Genomic DNA, 16076 nt, shown 5'->3' on the forward strand with positions numbered 1-16076 from the left:
GTCCGGGGTTCGTCATCAGGGTAATGCAGAGGCAGCAACAGGAAATCTATATATAACAAGGGCATACTTGGTACACTGGGTTAGGTAACCCCAGTAACCGTTACACTCCCGAAAAATATATAGAGTAGATCAAGGTCTAAATATACAGGTCAGACCGTTTGAATTATTGTGCGCAGCTTCTGACGTCATTAGGCTGGGTCCGTTTTCTCTTTGTGAAACACTGAAGAAAACTGTGAAACGCCAAGGAAGACAGGAACTATAATATTTTATATTATATATATATATATATATATACATATATTATATATATCATATTATATATTCATATATATAGACAGGAACTATATTTCATATATATATATATTATATAATATTTGTCAGAATATAACTAATTGCGTGGAGCGGTGCGAGCGAAGGCAACGACATTCCTGAACGACGCACCAGCTTCAACTGACAGCTATAGGACCCGGGAACCCCACTTTGAGCAGCCAGGTGACGTTCACGGGCCCGCTGCGCCAACTCCCTCGAAATTCGGTCGGAAGTGGTTAGACCTTATATCCTTAGATCTTGGAGTAGATCACCCAGTCACCGAAAATGCATTTCACAAGGACTGAAATTGGCGTAACCAAAAACAATCGAAAATACTTCCAGATGGACACCATATCGCAGAATTCACGAATCAGTATTGGTATAAAACGAAATGGCTTAGCAAATGTAATCTTTGGACTAAAATATCCATGCGAACAAAATTATGCGACAAACCTCCCCCAGTCCCAAATGTAATTTAACTGCCCTCTTGTCCGTAATGCGAGAGAACCAAACATTTAATACAGAGTCACCAAGATAGGTCTCGCTCTGCCTTCATCTGATCCTTCATACTTTCCCAATCTCCTCATTTCTTCTATCTCACTTTCATAACAGGTGATTCCCATTCCCTTACAAAATTCGATAAATACCAACTTGTCATGCAATACCTTCTGCTCTCTTATATGTGTGTGTGTGTGTGTACACATTCATATTATTTTACTTTTGTCACGCTAGCTTATTCAGTCTAATAAATAACTCCTCTTATTTTCCCAAGTATTTCTTCACAGTGAAAACTATTCATGAACTATTTAATTTCATATATCAAACGTTGCATTTTTAGCAAATGCGACTGCGCATAGAAACAATGCACTGAATGCAGGCGAAAGTGAGTGACAGGCTGAAAGTGGTAGGTGGATGGATACAAAATTATTCAAAATGGAAAGAAAATGGTACAAATATCCAATCATAAAGACAAACCTTCCCCCGGATATTACAGAGGTAAGAAATAGTGACATCAACTATAGCTAACATAAAGTTGAATTATTTTATCAACAAAACTAAAAATTTATGGAGCTACTTGTCACAAAATTATATATATACAAAACAAATGGAGGACCAGTTGATTGCTGTGTCGGTCAATTCATATAAGATTTAAAATCATGATTTAAATACTGAATATAGGGAGAAAAATAAGAATAATACACTGATTTGGCTTACGACATGTAAAAGTAATGCAATGCAGAAATATGTATTTTCACTAATTTTGTGAATACAGTAATTCATTATTCTGTATAGTATTGGATAATTGGCTGCATTGCCCAGCAGATTTCTACTGGTGACTGTCAGTACAATTTACAAAAGTAAGATTATTTTGATTAAATTAAATCTTTGTACAAAAAATGGCAGAGGTTGCAGTTATCAATGAGAGTTGTACATAAAATGTTATCCAGTCTTGCCTAATTTTAAGATTAGGTAAATGGCACATTTATATTAATATGTTGTATTTTATTCCTTAGTTTATTTGATTTTTTATTATTGAGTTTGTGGTTATTGTTAAACTTGCTCATATGGTATGGGAATAATAATTATTCCCATACCATATGAGCAAGTTAATTTCTATTTAAAGATTTGAGTAGGTTTTTGCTTCCCTTAATCATTAATGCAAATATTTTTAGTTAGATTTTTTCACCTTTTCTTCAGTTCTGTAAAGAAACAAATGATAAGTCAATAGTGACAGCACTGTCTTATTATCTGAAAAGAAAATAAGTAACATCCCCGGCTTTGGAGCACTTGTTTTAAGTGTGTTCATGACTTCAGAGCCCTGAAGAGCATTTACTTGGGAATTGTAAGATCTGTTACCGGGAATGTCAAAAGAAGTTTTGCATGGCAGTAAAAAGCCTTTAAAGGCCCCAAGGCAGTCAAGTTTTCCGCAAACTAGAAGATTTGATGTAAAGTATGATTAGGCCTACATTGATTAAAAATGATAATGATGATATGGTATTACATCACAAACTCCCCCTTATCAGAGGGCTAGGACGGTGCCCCTCACAGAGGACTTTGTAGTTTACCTAGTTGTATTTTACGGGAAGGGGGAGCTACGCTCATGGTGTCCTGCCTTTGTATCATGCAGTGTCTAGTTTGCTCTTAAATTCATGAATGGCTTTTGCACACACTATTTTTTTGTCCATTTTGTTCCTAGTGTCCACTACTCTGTGTGGAAAACTGTTCTTCTTCAGATCTCTTGTATAACTGTTTTTTTATTTTCTTTCCATGTCCTCTTGTGTTTCTCTTGTCCCAGTTTAACAAGTCCTCTCTATCAAGTATTTCTATGCCCTTCATGATTCTATAGATAGTCAGTAGGGTGCCTCTCTCTCTTCTTTGCTCCAGAATCGGTAACTCCAAGTTAGCCAGTCTCTCTTCATATGACAATTTTGAAAATGCAGGGACCATTTTTGTGGCTGCTCTCTGGATTCTTTCTATTTTCTTTATATTCTTTTTGGTACTGGGTGACCACAATGTCGCTGCATATTGTAGTCTAGCCTTATCAGTGTGACTAATATTTTTTCAATAATTTCTTTGTCCAAATATGTAAATGTCACTTTTATTGATCTTAACAAGTTATAGGATTCTCTGAGAATTTTGTTTATTTGTTTATTATAGGACAAGTCGTTTGAGATAATTACTCCCAAATCTTTTTTGGATCCCACTTTCTTTACCTCCTTAGTTCCAATTTTATATTGTCCTTATATTCTATTGTGTGTGTGTATTTACGTGTTGTATTTTGCGGGAGAAGAGCTATGCTCGTCACTAGGGACCCGCATTTGTATCTTTCCGCATCCAGTTCTTTCTTAAAGTCGTGTATAGTTTTAGTACTCGCTGTTTTCTCTTTCAATTTATTCCATGTATCTAACACTCTATGTGGAAAGCTATTCTTTTTCATATCTTTTCTGTAACTGTCCTTCTTAAGTTTCTTGTGTCCCCTTGTATTTCTATTGTCCCATTTAAGTGGATCATCCCTGTCAAGGATTTCCATTCCTTTCATAATTCTATATATGGATATCAAATCTCCTCTTTCTCTTCTTTGTTCCAGAGTTATTAATTTTAGTTTGTCCAATCTTTGTTCATATGTCAGCATACTGAGTGTTGGTGCCATCTTTGTTAGTGCTCTTTGAATTCTTTCTATTTTTTTTTTCTTTTTTTTTTAATTTTGGTCTTATCAGTATAACTAGGATTTTCTTCACCATCTCCTCGTCTATGTAGTCAAAAGCCACTTTCATTGATCTTATTAAGTTGTAGGTTTCTCCAACTATTTTGTTCACATGTTTGTCTAGTGTCATGTCATTTGAAATGATCACTCTTAGGTCTCTTTCTGAATTTACTTTTGTAACTTTTTTGTTCCAATTTTGTATTTACCGGATATTCTATTTTTGCTTTTTCCAAATTCCATTATACTACATTTTTGAATGTTGAAATTCACTTTGTTCTTTTTACTCCAATTCCAGACGTTGTCCAGATCTCCCTGAAAAGATTTACAGTCTTCCTCGTTACTCACTCTCTTCAGTAGTTTTGCATCATCTGCAAAGAAGTTTATGTAGCATTTAATTCCTTCATCCATGTCGTTTATATAAATAGCGGGGTGAGGAATTTGGTACATCGTAAGTTGGGCGGAGGAGAAAGAGCACAAATATTTTTAGAAAGAATCCAAAGAGCAGCGACAAAAATGGCACCTGCACTGTCAAATCTGACATACAAACAAAGATTGGAGAAATTACATCTGTCAACACTGGTACAGAGAAGAGAAAGAGGTGATTTGTTGACCATTTAATATTTTTTATTTTATATTATTTGTTTTTGCTTTATCATTTGTCTGTTTGATTTTCATTTATTATTAGTTATGTGTCAATTTACTATTATTTACTGTTTACCTGTTTGTTTGTTATTCAACTATACCTATGCATTTGTTTATGTATTTTGTTTGTTGCATACATTATTATAGTTTTTTTTTATAATTATTATTTCATTATTATTATGATTTTTTTTCCCGCATCCGACCTAGATATGGACCAAAAGGTCTCCTGTCGGCATGCTCCGCCTTTGTAATCCTTTGTGATTTACAGAATTATGAAAGGGATGGAAATTTTCGATAGAGACAACTTGCTAAAGTGGGACAGAAGATAAACAAAAGGACACAAAAAGAAACTAAAGAAGGACAGTTACAGAAGAGACCTGAAAGAGAATAGCTTCCCACACAGAGTGATTGATGTCTGGAACAAACTGAACGGAGAAACAGTGAATGCCAAAACTATACACAATTTTAAGAATAAACTGGATGCGGAGAGATACGAAAACGGGTCACTACGAGCATAGCTCTCATCCCGTAAAATACAACTAGGTAAATATGTAACCTTTGTGGTTCATTTTTTTATTTATTTATTTTTTATTATTATTATTATTATTATTTCCAGATTTATGGACTCCAGGTCGAGGACATTTGGAATGAGTGCAAATTGTGTCCCCCGGGATGGAGGATCGTAAAGAGGAGGTGCAGCAGGATGACAAAGAGGAAGGGAAACGGCAGGAAGGCGAACTGGAAGAGAAGCTGTGGGAAGTGGAGGAGTTCTTGGTGACTTTGGTCGACAACGGTCGTTCGGTTGTCGCGAGGAAGGACGACTTGCCCCTCCTGCCCAGGAGCACGAAGGACTTCACTCCGTTCCTGACGGAGTTGGCGCTCAAGAACGTCAGCCCCCTACACAAGGCAGATCCAGACCTTCTGCGGCAGGTAACGCGACCTACTACAGACTTCCTTGTCTGTCTAAAGTTTGCTCTAAGGGTTGATGTCATAATGTGTTATCTCTCTTGTATCTCACTAGCCAAGTGGGTTAGGGTGTCGTTACGATACAAAGTCCTCTTTGAGGGGCACTGTCCTAGCCTTCCAATAGGGGGAGTTTGTGACATTAAACCAAATCACTTGCGGCGAAGGTAGAGATGATGACGATTCGAACCCTGCTTGGGGTATAGTTCATTAGATTCCACGTTACAAGCCCACCGTAAGGAGCACTGTCTTAGCCTCCCTGATAGGGGGGAGTTTGTGATGTTGAACCGAATGGCATCATCATAATCATTCTCTCTCGTATCTCTCTCTATGCCTCTCGCCTCTCTCTTACTATCAAACACCTCCCCTCCTTTCCTTCACTCCAAGATCACAGTTGAACCTAACGGCAACAGTGATTGATAATCAAGAGATCAAATGAGGAAAACCTTTTGACAGTAATGGCGGAATTGGCAAAGATCATGAATGCATTTGATGCGTCTAGAATAGAAAGGGGGAAATGCAGAATTGGCAAAGATCACGAATACATTTGAGGCATCTAGAATCGGGGAAAATGCGGGCATCATGTGTAAGACATCTTGCATCTTAACTCCTAGAATACGATGTGACTGCATAGGTGTCATGAGACGTGAGTATACAAAGATGCTGCTGTGAGTGTCCTGATAATATTTATTTTTTAGATGTAGTCGACTAGTGACCCCTGTATTATGTGAACAGGCTTGATCACATTTTCTGTGGACATGAACATTTTGTGTGAAAGAGAATGAATATAACAGCAGCTGTAGCTTTACATTTTATAGTGCAAGTATTGTGATGCATTGTTGTACGTCAGGCACGAGTATTTAATTTGTTTTGAAGAGGTTAACGTCAGATGCTTTAAGAACCCTATTTCCGTGCAGAGGAGGAGGTGTGGCATTTACCCCTCTCGATTCTCGATGTCTCGTCTCAAGTTGGAACAAAGTTTGTACTTTCAGAGCCATTGCGTGCCTAAGTGCCCCCCCCGAGCAAAGGACTCAGGGATGCCCCCCTCCTTTCCCCCATCACCACTTACCATCTCCACCATCCCTTAATGCCTATTATAGCTGTTGGCTCACGAAATAATTAAACAGATTTATAAATATTATTTAATGTCCCTATTGCAGAAAGGTTAAGGGAAAAATATTTCATATTCTGTTGAGTCTAACGCAAAATTCGTATATTATGGTAAAATATTGAGGGTTCCTTTGACCTTTTTATTTATTATGATTATTTTGTCAGCCTTCTGGGTGGCATGTCCAGACTAGAATTGCCGCCACCCCCCTAAATGTACCGTCCTATGGCAAATGCACCCCCATGTGAGGGCCCTCCTGCATGGTTTTCTTGGGGCGTAACATCAATGGCCATAAGAGTTACGATGCCAGAAGTGAAAGATCCCCATCACTTCTGGACACCGTCACTGTCTTTCACCACGACCTCCTCTCACCACGCAGGGACGGGAATGGCTCACGGAGAGGCTCAGAGGAGGCAAAGAGCTGGAGCTTCATTGCATCGGGAATCCAGATTACAGAGACGGCATTGTCCAGGTAAGTTCTCGTAACACGGATGTATGCTATTTTTCTTAGAAGTGGTATAGCACCAGAAAAAAAAATTAATTTTGTAAATTATAATACATCAATGTAATAGATATTTTTCTCGGCAGAAATCGTTATCAGAAAACGTTGTAACCTATACAGAAATGAACAAAGTCGCTTTGACTCCTTTAGACGCCAACTTTGTTTTGATAGATTTGGAGGTCTGTGATGATGACAACCCTAATGACCTCAAGAATTATAGGTATTGCATTACTAAATGCAGGTTTGGTAAGGGTGGTAGGTTAGGTAAGGGCTAGAATAGACAAAAATATCATACTTTAATTTCTTCAGCCTCCACTGCCAAAAGAACGATGGTGTGTCAACTAACCAAAGTGGTTACGTTTGTTTATAGTTTTTAGCAACCTTTTCTATTACTAATTTCTGCCAACAATGGCCATATATTACATTGATGTATTATGATTTACAAAATTAAAATTATATTTCCTATTGCTATATTGTGTTAGGTATGCACTTTTATCAATTTATCAGATGTACTAACCCCCTGCTCTTGGGGATCGGTGCCATCTGCGTAGAGCTGATGGCCAGGGGTGGTTGCTGCTGATTGGCCCCCAACAGATAATCTACCCTCAAACAGACAACAAGCAAACGCACTCATACGTCATTTTGCACAGACGAGCCATCTTACATCTCACCCTGACGACCGACGCACCATTCGACGTAAGAAAGACTTCCCCACAGACTCAGACTATACACCCTTCATAGACAGTCAGACAAAACTCATAATGCATAATCTCAAGCACTCATCTGCCTGTGGCCCTGATAACATAAGCAACATCCACCTAAAACACATTGGACCACAAGGTATACACGCACTCACAAACATTGCAAACTACAGCTATTCACACAACACTATACCCGACATCTGGAAGCATGGTAAAATAATCACCATTCCAAAACCGAACAAAGACCCAACAATCCCAACATCGCATCGCCCAATCACACTTCTCTGCACCCCCTCTAAAGTCATTGAACGCCTAATACTTAAACTTGTCACATCATATATTCCCCTTGCTGACTCACAACACGGTTTTAGGCCACTACACTCCACAAACACTCTTCTGACAAACCTCACACAAAGAATTTTAGATGGCATCAATTCAGATAGGCCCCACCACAGAACACTTCTTATAACATTGGACATTAGTAAAGCTTTTGATGCTATCCCCCGCCACAACCTAACAAATAAAATATATAACACAGACATGCACAATAACACCAAAAGATGGCTGGCCAATTATCTGGCAGGCAGGAATGCTCATGTGTCATATAATGGCCAATCATCGCACATCAGAAACATTAAGAACGGAGTACCACAGGGCTCAGTTCTATCCCCCACATTATTTAATCTATACATGCATGACTTACCCACACCAGACACCTCAGAAATACAAATCTCTTCCTACGCAGATGACATAACAATCACATGCACACATCGTAACACAGACAAAGCTGCAGAAATAATCCAGCCTTACCTTGACACACTCAACACATGGTTCATCACAAACAGACTCAAAATAGCTCCAACCAAATCTACAGCAACACTTCTCCCCAACTGGACAAAAGAACACAAATACATACCTCATCTCTACATCAACAACACTCTAATACCACACACAAACACACCGAAAATTCTTGGTGTAACATACGATACATCCATGTCTTTCAAACAACACCTCACAAACATAAAAAACAAATGCACACCTAGACTTAACGCACTTAAGTCAATTCATGGAACAACATTTGGACAAAACAAAGAAACTAATATAACAATATACAAACAATGCATACGCTCAGTGATGAATTATGCGAGTCCTGCATGGGCTCCTAATCTCAGTGAGACACACCACAACACCCTTCAAATCATACAAAACAAAGCCCTAAAAACAATTACAGGCTGCACAAATACAACACCTACAGACCATTTACATCATGAAACAAAAGTCCTCAAAGTCAAGGACCACCTCGACATGAGAGGCACACAAACACTTGCTGCAGCCACCACAAACACATCACACCTGCTACACTACATAGCAGAACACCCACACACACCAAGAAACATTAAAACTACACCCAAAGACCTTTATTACGCACAGATACTCTCTTCTCTTCCTCCACAACCACCAAATACCAGCCTCCGGAAACATATTCATAATCATGTCACTCACCGCTCCATTAACACACTGAAAGACAACACACTGCTGCATGCCAGACCCCCTGATATCCACCCTTCTGAATCCTCTCTCCCACGAAAGGACAGAGTCCACTTGGCCAGACTGCGATGCGGTCACCACCCAGCACTTCTAAGCTACCAGAAGAGGCTGGACGACCGTGTTGTGAACAGCTGCCCAGGATGTAACACTTCACCCCATACCATACAACACATAATGGAAGACTGCATTTATACACAATCATGCACGCAAACAACACAACATACACTCTATAAAGGATTTGTGGGAAAACCCAGTTTCGGCTGTGGCCTTCCTTGGGGAGACGGGACTGCTCGGACAGACAGTCTAGGGAACGACAACAACAACAACCCCCTGCTCTCACTTCCACATTTTTTCTCGTATCTATCCTCGTAACCTGCAGTGCACCCCGTACTTCTTGATTAACCTCTTCGATGTGATGATGCCCACGTAGGCGTCAATGAGGCGTGAGTGGATATATGAGGATGTTGGCGTCTTGATTATATTCATTTTGTAGTCGTAGCCGAGTGAACCCCACATTCTGTGAACTGGTTTGATCGTGTTTTCTGCGTTTGTTAATACTCGGTGAAAGAGAATGATTAATACCAGCAGTGACTTCATGTTTTATGACGCCAGTAGTGTGATGCATCTTGCATTAGGCATCTGAAGCTGCGTGAGAGAGGATTTGACTCCTATTGAAGAGGTTAGCCATTTCCTTCCTCTGAATCCCCCCCCCCTCGTATTATGGATCTTCCTTTCTGTACATTACATACATTACATACATCTACCAAAGGCCTCACTCGGGAGGTAGCCAAAAAGAAAAGGGCTTGGAAACCACTCCCACCCATTCCATCCCTGATACACTCCACTCCCCTCCACCCTCTACCCTCCCTCTTATCTTGGCACCTCCTGGATGACAATGGGTCATCCCTGCATCTCGCCCACTGCCGTGGGTCACAAGCAGTGTTGCAAGACACAGCACATCCTCAGCAAGGTCGCTTCATTAATTCGGCGAAAAAAAAAAAAACCCTCTCTGTACCCCCATGCAGAAAGGGAGAAGATGGGCTGCACCAAATTTATTTCTCACGCATACTCCCTCACCCCCCTCAACTTCCTTTCTGCCGCATTTAAATACAAAGTCTTCTTGAGCGCAGTGCCCTCGGCAGTCGTCCCCAGATACGTATTAACCACTCCAGCATGATTCAAATTCTCGCATGAAGCATTGGCTGTCATATGTACGATGCATCACACTACTCGCATTCTAAAATATAAAGCCACTGCTGCCGTATTACTTGTTCTCTTTTACTCCGAGTAATAATAAACCCAGGAAAGGTGATCAAACCAGCTCACAGAATCTGGGGGTAACTCGTGTACAACTACGAAAAAGAAAATGTATAATCAAGATGCTGACGCCGGCATCCACAGATACCCACTCGCACCTTGTGACGTTTACGTAGGAATCGAATCATCTTGAATGGAAGGCCCTTAGCATTCGTCGCCAGTTACATATTAATTGTGACAAAGATGATCACTCCGTCTGTTGCCCAGAAAGGGGGCATCAGGGGGGGAGGGGGTGGATCCACAGAAGTGTAACAGACTTTGCAGGTGAACGTGGGCGCGCGCGCACGACATCGGTGGTCAAGAAATCATCGTGAAGGGCTACAGATGGGGTCACGCTGTGGCCGCCCCCAAGAAGAAGAATGGGGACCTGATGAGCAAGGTATGGTCTATCTCTCTCTTCCTCTCTCTCTCTCTCTGTCTTTCCCCTCTCCTCCTCTCTCCTCTCTCTCCTCTCTCCCCCCCTCTCTCTTCTCTCTCCCCCTCTCATCTCTTTCCCCCCTCATCTTTCCCCCTCATCTCTTTCCCCCCTCTCCCCCTCTCTCCTCTTTCCCCCCTCTCCCCCTCTCTCCTCTTTCCCCCCTTTCCTCTCTCCCCCCTCTTCTCTCTCCCCCTCTCTCTTCTCTCTCCCCCTCTCTCTTCTCTCTCCCCCCTCTTCTCTCTCCCCCCTCTTCTCTCTCCCCCTCTCTTCTCTCTCCCCATCTCTCTTCTCTCTCTCCCCCTCTTCTCTCTTCTTTCTCCCCCCTCTCTTCTCTCTCTCCCCCCTCTCTTCTCTCTCTCCCCCCTCTTTTCTCTCTCCCCCCTCTCTTCTCTCTCTCCCCCCTCTTTTCTCTCTCTCCCCCTCTCTCTTCTCTCTCTCTCCCCCTCTCTCTTCTCTCTCCCTCTCCTCTCCTCTCCACCCTTTCTCTCCCTCTCTCTCCTCTCTCCCCTCTCTCTTCTCTCTCTCCCCCCTCTTTTCTCTCTTCCCCTCTCTTCTCTCCTCTCTCCCTTTCCCCCTCCTCTCTCTTTCTCTCTCCTCTCCCTTTCCCCCTCCTCTCTCTTTCTCTCTCTGTCTTTGTCTTCTCCTCTCTCCCCTCTCTCCCCTCCCCTATCTTTCTTGTCTCTTCTCCCCTCTCCCCTCCTCTCCTCTCTCCTTCTCTTCTCTCTCCTTCCCTCTTCTCTCACTCTCCCCCTCTCCCCCACTCTCCCCTCCCCCCTCCCCCTCCTCTCTCCTCTCTCCCCTCTCTCCCTCCTCTCCTCTCTCTCCCTCCTCTCCACTCTCTCCTCCTCCCTCTCTCTCCTCTCCCTTCTCTCCTCTCTCCCTCCCCCTCTCTCCCCCTCTCCCCCTCTCCCCCTCTCTCCCCCTCTGCTCTATCCCTCCCTTCCCCTCTCTCCCCCTCCTCTCTCCCTCCCCTCTCCCCTTCTCCCTCTCTCCCTCCTCTCCCCTCCCCCTTCTCCATCTCTCCCCCTCCTCTCCCCTCCCCCTCTCTCCCTCTTCTCTCTCTCCTCTTCCCCTCCCTTCTTCTCTCCCTCCCCCTTCTCCCCCTCTCCCCTCCCCCTCTCTCCTCCTCTCTTCCTCCCCCTTCCTCTCCCCTCCCCCTCTTCTCCTCCCCCTCCTCTCCCCTCCTCTCCCCTCCCACCACTCTCCTCCCCTCCTCTCCCTCTCCCTCCCCCCTCTCCTCCTCTCCCCTCCCCCTCTCTCCCTCCTCTCCCCTCCCCCTCTCTCTCTCCTCCCCCTCTCTTCCTCCCCTCCTCTCCCTCTCTCCCTCCCTCTCTCTTCCTCCTCCTCTTTCCCTCCCCCTCTTCTCCCTCTCTCCTCTCCTCTCCCCCTCTCTCTCTCTCCCCTCTCCCCTCTCCCCTTCTCTCTTCTCTCTCCCCCTCTCCCCCTCCTCTCCCCCTCTCTCCTCCCCCTCTCTCTCCACCCCTCTCTCCTCTCTCCGTTCTCTTTCCCTCTCTCTCCTGTCCCCTCTCCCCTCTCTCCCTCCCCTCTCCCCCTCTTCTCCTCTCTCCTTCTCCCCCTCTCTCCACCTCCCTCTCCTCCTCTCCCCCTCTCTCCCTCTCTCTTCTTCCCCTCTCTCCTTCCCCCTCTCTCTCCTCTCACCCCTCTTTCCCCCTCTCCCCTCTCCCTCTCTCCCCTCTCCTCCTCTCTCCTCTCCTCCCCTCTACTCTCCCCCTCTCTCTCCTCTCTCTCTCCCTCTCCCCCTCTCCTCTCTCCCCCTCTCCTTCCCCCTCTCCTCTCCCACCTCTCTCCTCTCCCCTCCTCTCCTCTCCCCCTCTCTCTCTCCCCCCTCTCCTCTCTCCTCTCTCCCTCCCTCTCTCCCCTCCCCCCCCTCTCTCCCCCTCCCCCCTCTCTTCCCCTCTCTCCCTCTCCCCTCTCTCCCCTCTCTTCACTCTCTCCCCTCCTCTTCCCCCTCTCCTCCTCTCCCTCCCCTCTCTCCCTCTCCCCCCCCCTCTCACTCCTCCTCCCCCCCCCTCCCTCTCCCCCTCTCTCCTCTCTCCCCCCCTAATCCCCTCCCCCTCCTCGCCCCTCTCCCCCCCCTCCCCTCTCCCTCCTCTCCCCTCCCCCTCTCTCTCCCCCCTCCTGTCTCCTCCTCCCCTCCCCCTCTCCCTCCGTCCCTCCCCCCCTCTCCCTCCTCTCCCCCCCCCTCTCTCCCCTCTCCCCTCCCCCTCTCTCCTCTCTCCTCCCCCTCTCTCCACCCACCCCTCCCCCTCTCCCCCTCTCCCCTCCCCCTCTCTCCCCCTCTCCCTTCTCCCTCTCACCCCCTCCCCTCCCCCTTTCTCCCTCCTCTCCCCTCCCCCTCTCTCCCTCCTCTCCCCTCCCCTCTCTCCCTCCTCTCCCCTCTCTCCCTCCTCTCCCCTCCCCCTCTCTCCCTCCTCTCCCCTCCCCCTCTCTCCCTCCTCTCCCCTCCCCCTCCTCCCCCCCCCCTCCCCCCTCCCTCCTTCCCTCTCTCTCCTCTCCCCCTCTCTCTCCCTCCCCCCTCTCTCCTCTCTCCCTCCTCTCCCCTCCCCCTCTCTCCCCTCTCCCCCTCCCCTCTCTTTCCCTCTCTCTCCCCTCCCTCTCCCCTCTCCCCCTCTCTTCCTCCCTCTCCCCTCTCCCTCTCCTCTCCCCCTCTCCTCTCTCTCCTCTCCCCCTCTCTCCCTCCTCTCTCCTCTCCCCCTCTCTCCTCCTCTCTCTCCTCTCCCCCTCTCTCCCCCTCTCCTCTCTCCCCTCTCTCTCCTCCTCTCCCTCCCTCCCTCTCTCTCCTCTCTCCCCCTCTCCCCTCCCCCTCCCCTCTCCTCCCCCCCTCCCTCCCCCCCCTCCCCCTCCTCTCCCCTCTCTCCCCTCCCTCTCCCTCCCCTCCCTCCTCTCCCCTCTCTCCTCTCCCTCCCCCTCCTCTCCCTCCTCCTCTCTCCCCCATCCCCTCCCTTCCTCTCCCCCTCCCCCTCCTCTCCTCCTCTCCTCCTCTCTCCCCTCCCCCTCTCTCCCTCCTCTCCCCTCCCCCTCTCTCCCTCCTCTCCCCTCCCCTCTCCCTCCTCTCCCCTCTCCCTCCTCTCCCCTCCCCCTCTCTCCCCTCTCCCTCCCCTCCCCCCCCCTCTCCCTCCCCCCCTCCCTCTCCCCCTCCTCCCCTCCCCCCTCTCCCTCCTCTTCCCCTCCCCTCTCTCCTCCTCTCCCCCTCCCCCTCTCCCCTCTCCTCCCTCTCTCCCCCTCTCTCCCTCCTCTCCCCCTCCCCCTCTCTCCCTCCTCTCCCCTCCCCCTCTCTCCCTCCTCTCCCCCTCCCCCTCTCTCCTTTCCCCTCCCACACTTCTCCCTCCTCTCCCCTCCCCCCCCCCTCCCTCTCCCCTCCCCTCTCTCCCTCCCCCCTCTCTCCTCCTCCCCCCCCCTCTCTCCCCCTCCCCCTCCTCCTCCTCCTCCCCCCCTCTCCCCCCCTCCCCCCCCCCCTCTCCCCCCCCCCCTCTCCCCCCTCCCCTCATCTCTCCTCTCCCCTCCCCCTCCCCTCTCCTCCTCTCCCCCTCCCCCTCTCCCCCCCCCCTCTCTCCCCTCCCCCCTCCCCCCCTCTCCCCCTCCCCTCTCTCCCCCCTCCTCTCCCTCTCTCCTCTCCCCCTCCCCCCCCCCACCCCCCTCTCCCCCTCTCCCCCTCCTCTCCCCCCCCCCCCTCTCCCCCTCTCTCCCCCCTCCCCCCCCCCCCTCCCCCCTCCCCTCTCCCCCTCCCCCCTCCCCCTCCCTCCCCCTCCCCCCCCCTCTCTCCCCTCCCCCCCTCTCCCTCTCCCCCTCTCTCCCTCCTCTCCCCCTCCCCCCTCCCCCTCCTCCCCCCCTCTCCCCTCCCCTCCCCCCCCTCCTCTCCCCCCTCCCCTCCCCCTCTCCTCCTCTCCCCTCCCCCCCCCCTCCCCCCTCTGCCCCCCTCCCCCCTCCCCCTCCCCTCCCCCCTCCCCCCCTCTCCCTCCTCTCCCCTCCCCCTCTCTCCCCCACCCCTCCCCCTCTCTCCCCCCCCCCCCCTCCCCCTCTCTCCCCCCTCCCCCCTCCCCCTCTCCCCTCCTCTCCCCCCCCCCCCCCCCTCCCCCCCTCCCTCCCCTCTCCCCCCTCCTCCCCCCTCCCCTCCCTCCTCTCCCCTCCCCCCCTCCCCTCCCCCCTTCCCTCTCCCTCCTCTCCCCTCCCCCTCTCTCCCTCCCCCACCCCCTCCCCCTCCTCCCCCTCCCCCCCCCCCTCCTCCTCCCCCCCCCCCCCCTCTCTCCCCCTTCCCCCCCCCCTCTCCCTCCTCTCCCTCCCCCCCCCCCTCTCCCCTCCTCCCCCTCTCTCCCTCCACCTCCCCCTCTCCTCCTCCCTCCTCCCCCTCTCTCCCTCCTCTCCTCACCCCCTCTCTCCCTCCTCTCCTCACCCCCTCTCTCTCCTCCCTTCTCTCTCCCCTGCTCCCCCCTCTTCTCTCTCCTTTCCCTTCCCCCTCTTCTCTCTCCTTTCTCTTCCCGCTCTCTCTTCTCTCCCCTCCCCCTCTTCCTCCTTCTCCCCCTCTCTCCCTCTCCTCTCTCTCCTCACCCTGTCTCCCCCTCTCTCCCTCTCTTTCCCTTCTCTCTCTTCTCTCCCCCTCTCGCTCCTTTTTACCTTTTCTCTTTCCTCTTTCCCCCTCTCTCTCCTCTCTCCCTTTTCTCCCCCTCTCTCCTCTCTCCTCCCTCTTTTCCTCCTCTCCCCCTTTCTCCCTTCTCTTTTCTCCCCTCTCTCCTCTCCCCCTCTCTCTCCTCTTTCCATCTCTTCTCCCCCTCTCTTTCCTCTCCCCCTCTCTCCTCTATCCCTCACCCCTCTCCTCTATCCCTCACCCCTCTCCTCTCCCCCTTTCCTCTTTCCCTCTCTCTCCTCTCCTCTCCCTCTCTCTCCTCTCCCCCTCTCTCTCCTCTCCCCCTCTCCTCTCTCCCACCTCTCTTTTCTCCCCTTCTCTCTCCGTCTCTCTTTTCTGTCCCCCTCTCTTTATTCCCCCCTCTCCTCTCTCCCATTATATCTCCTCTCCCCTCTGTCTGTCCTCTCTCTCCTCTCCCCCCTCTCTTCTCTCCCCCCTCTCTTCTCCTCTCTTCTCTTCTCTCCCCTTCTCTCTCCCCCTCTCTTCTCTTCTCTCCCCTTCTCTCTCCCCCTCTCCTCCCTCCCTGTCTCTCCTCTCTCCCCCTACCCCCTCCCTCTCCCCTACCACTCCCCCCACCCCCTCCCTCTCCCCTACCCCCTCCATCTCCTCCATCCTCTTCCCCCACCCCCTCCACCTCCCCATCCTCTCCCCCTCCCCCGCCCTCTCCCCCATCCCCTCTCTTCCTCTCCCCCATCCCCTCTCTTCCTCTCCCCCTCCCCCT

At 49.1% G+C, this 16076-nt stretch overlaps 1 protein-coding gene across 3 annotated transcripts in view; it reads left to right on the top strand.

Moving 5' to 3' along the window:
* The first annotated feature begins 1186 nt into the window (after positions 1-1186).
* Positions 1187-16076, top strand: part of LOC143030887 (uncharacterized) — a 485211-nt gene continuing 470321 nt past the window's right edge. Inside the window, exons 1-4 of one of the 3 annotated variants that reach the window (XM_076194127.1) lie at positions 1194-1305; positions 4425-4699; positions 4773-5086; positions 6607-6699. In XM_076194127.1, the coding sequence (XP_076050242.1) occupies positions 4829-5086; positions 6607-6699 (351 nt within the window). In that variant the 5' untranslated portion in view covers positions 1194-1305; positions 4425-4699; positions 4773-4828. Of the gene's footprint in view, positions 1306-4424; positions 4700-4772; positions 5087-6606; positions 6700-16076 lie in introns of all 3 variants that reach the window. The other 2 variants (XM_076194126.1, XM_076194128.1) reach the window with 2 other exon arrangements.

The sequence above is a fragment of the Oratosquilla oratoria genome, chromosome 12 (assembly GCF_046742065.1).
Source record: "Oratosquilla oratoria isolate Oo_2021 chromosome 12, ASM4674206v1, whole genome shotgun sequence".
NCBI lineage: Eukaryota > Metazoa > Arthropoda > Malacostraca > Stomatopoda > Squillidae > Oratosquilla > Oratosquilla oratoria.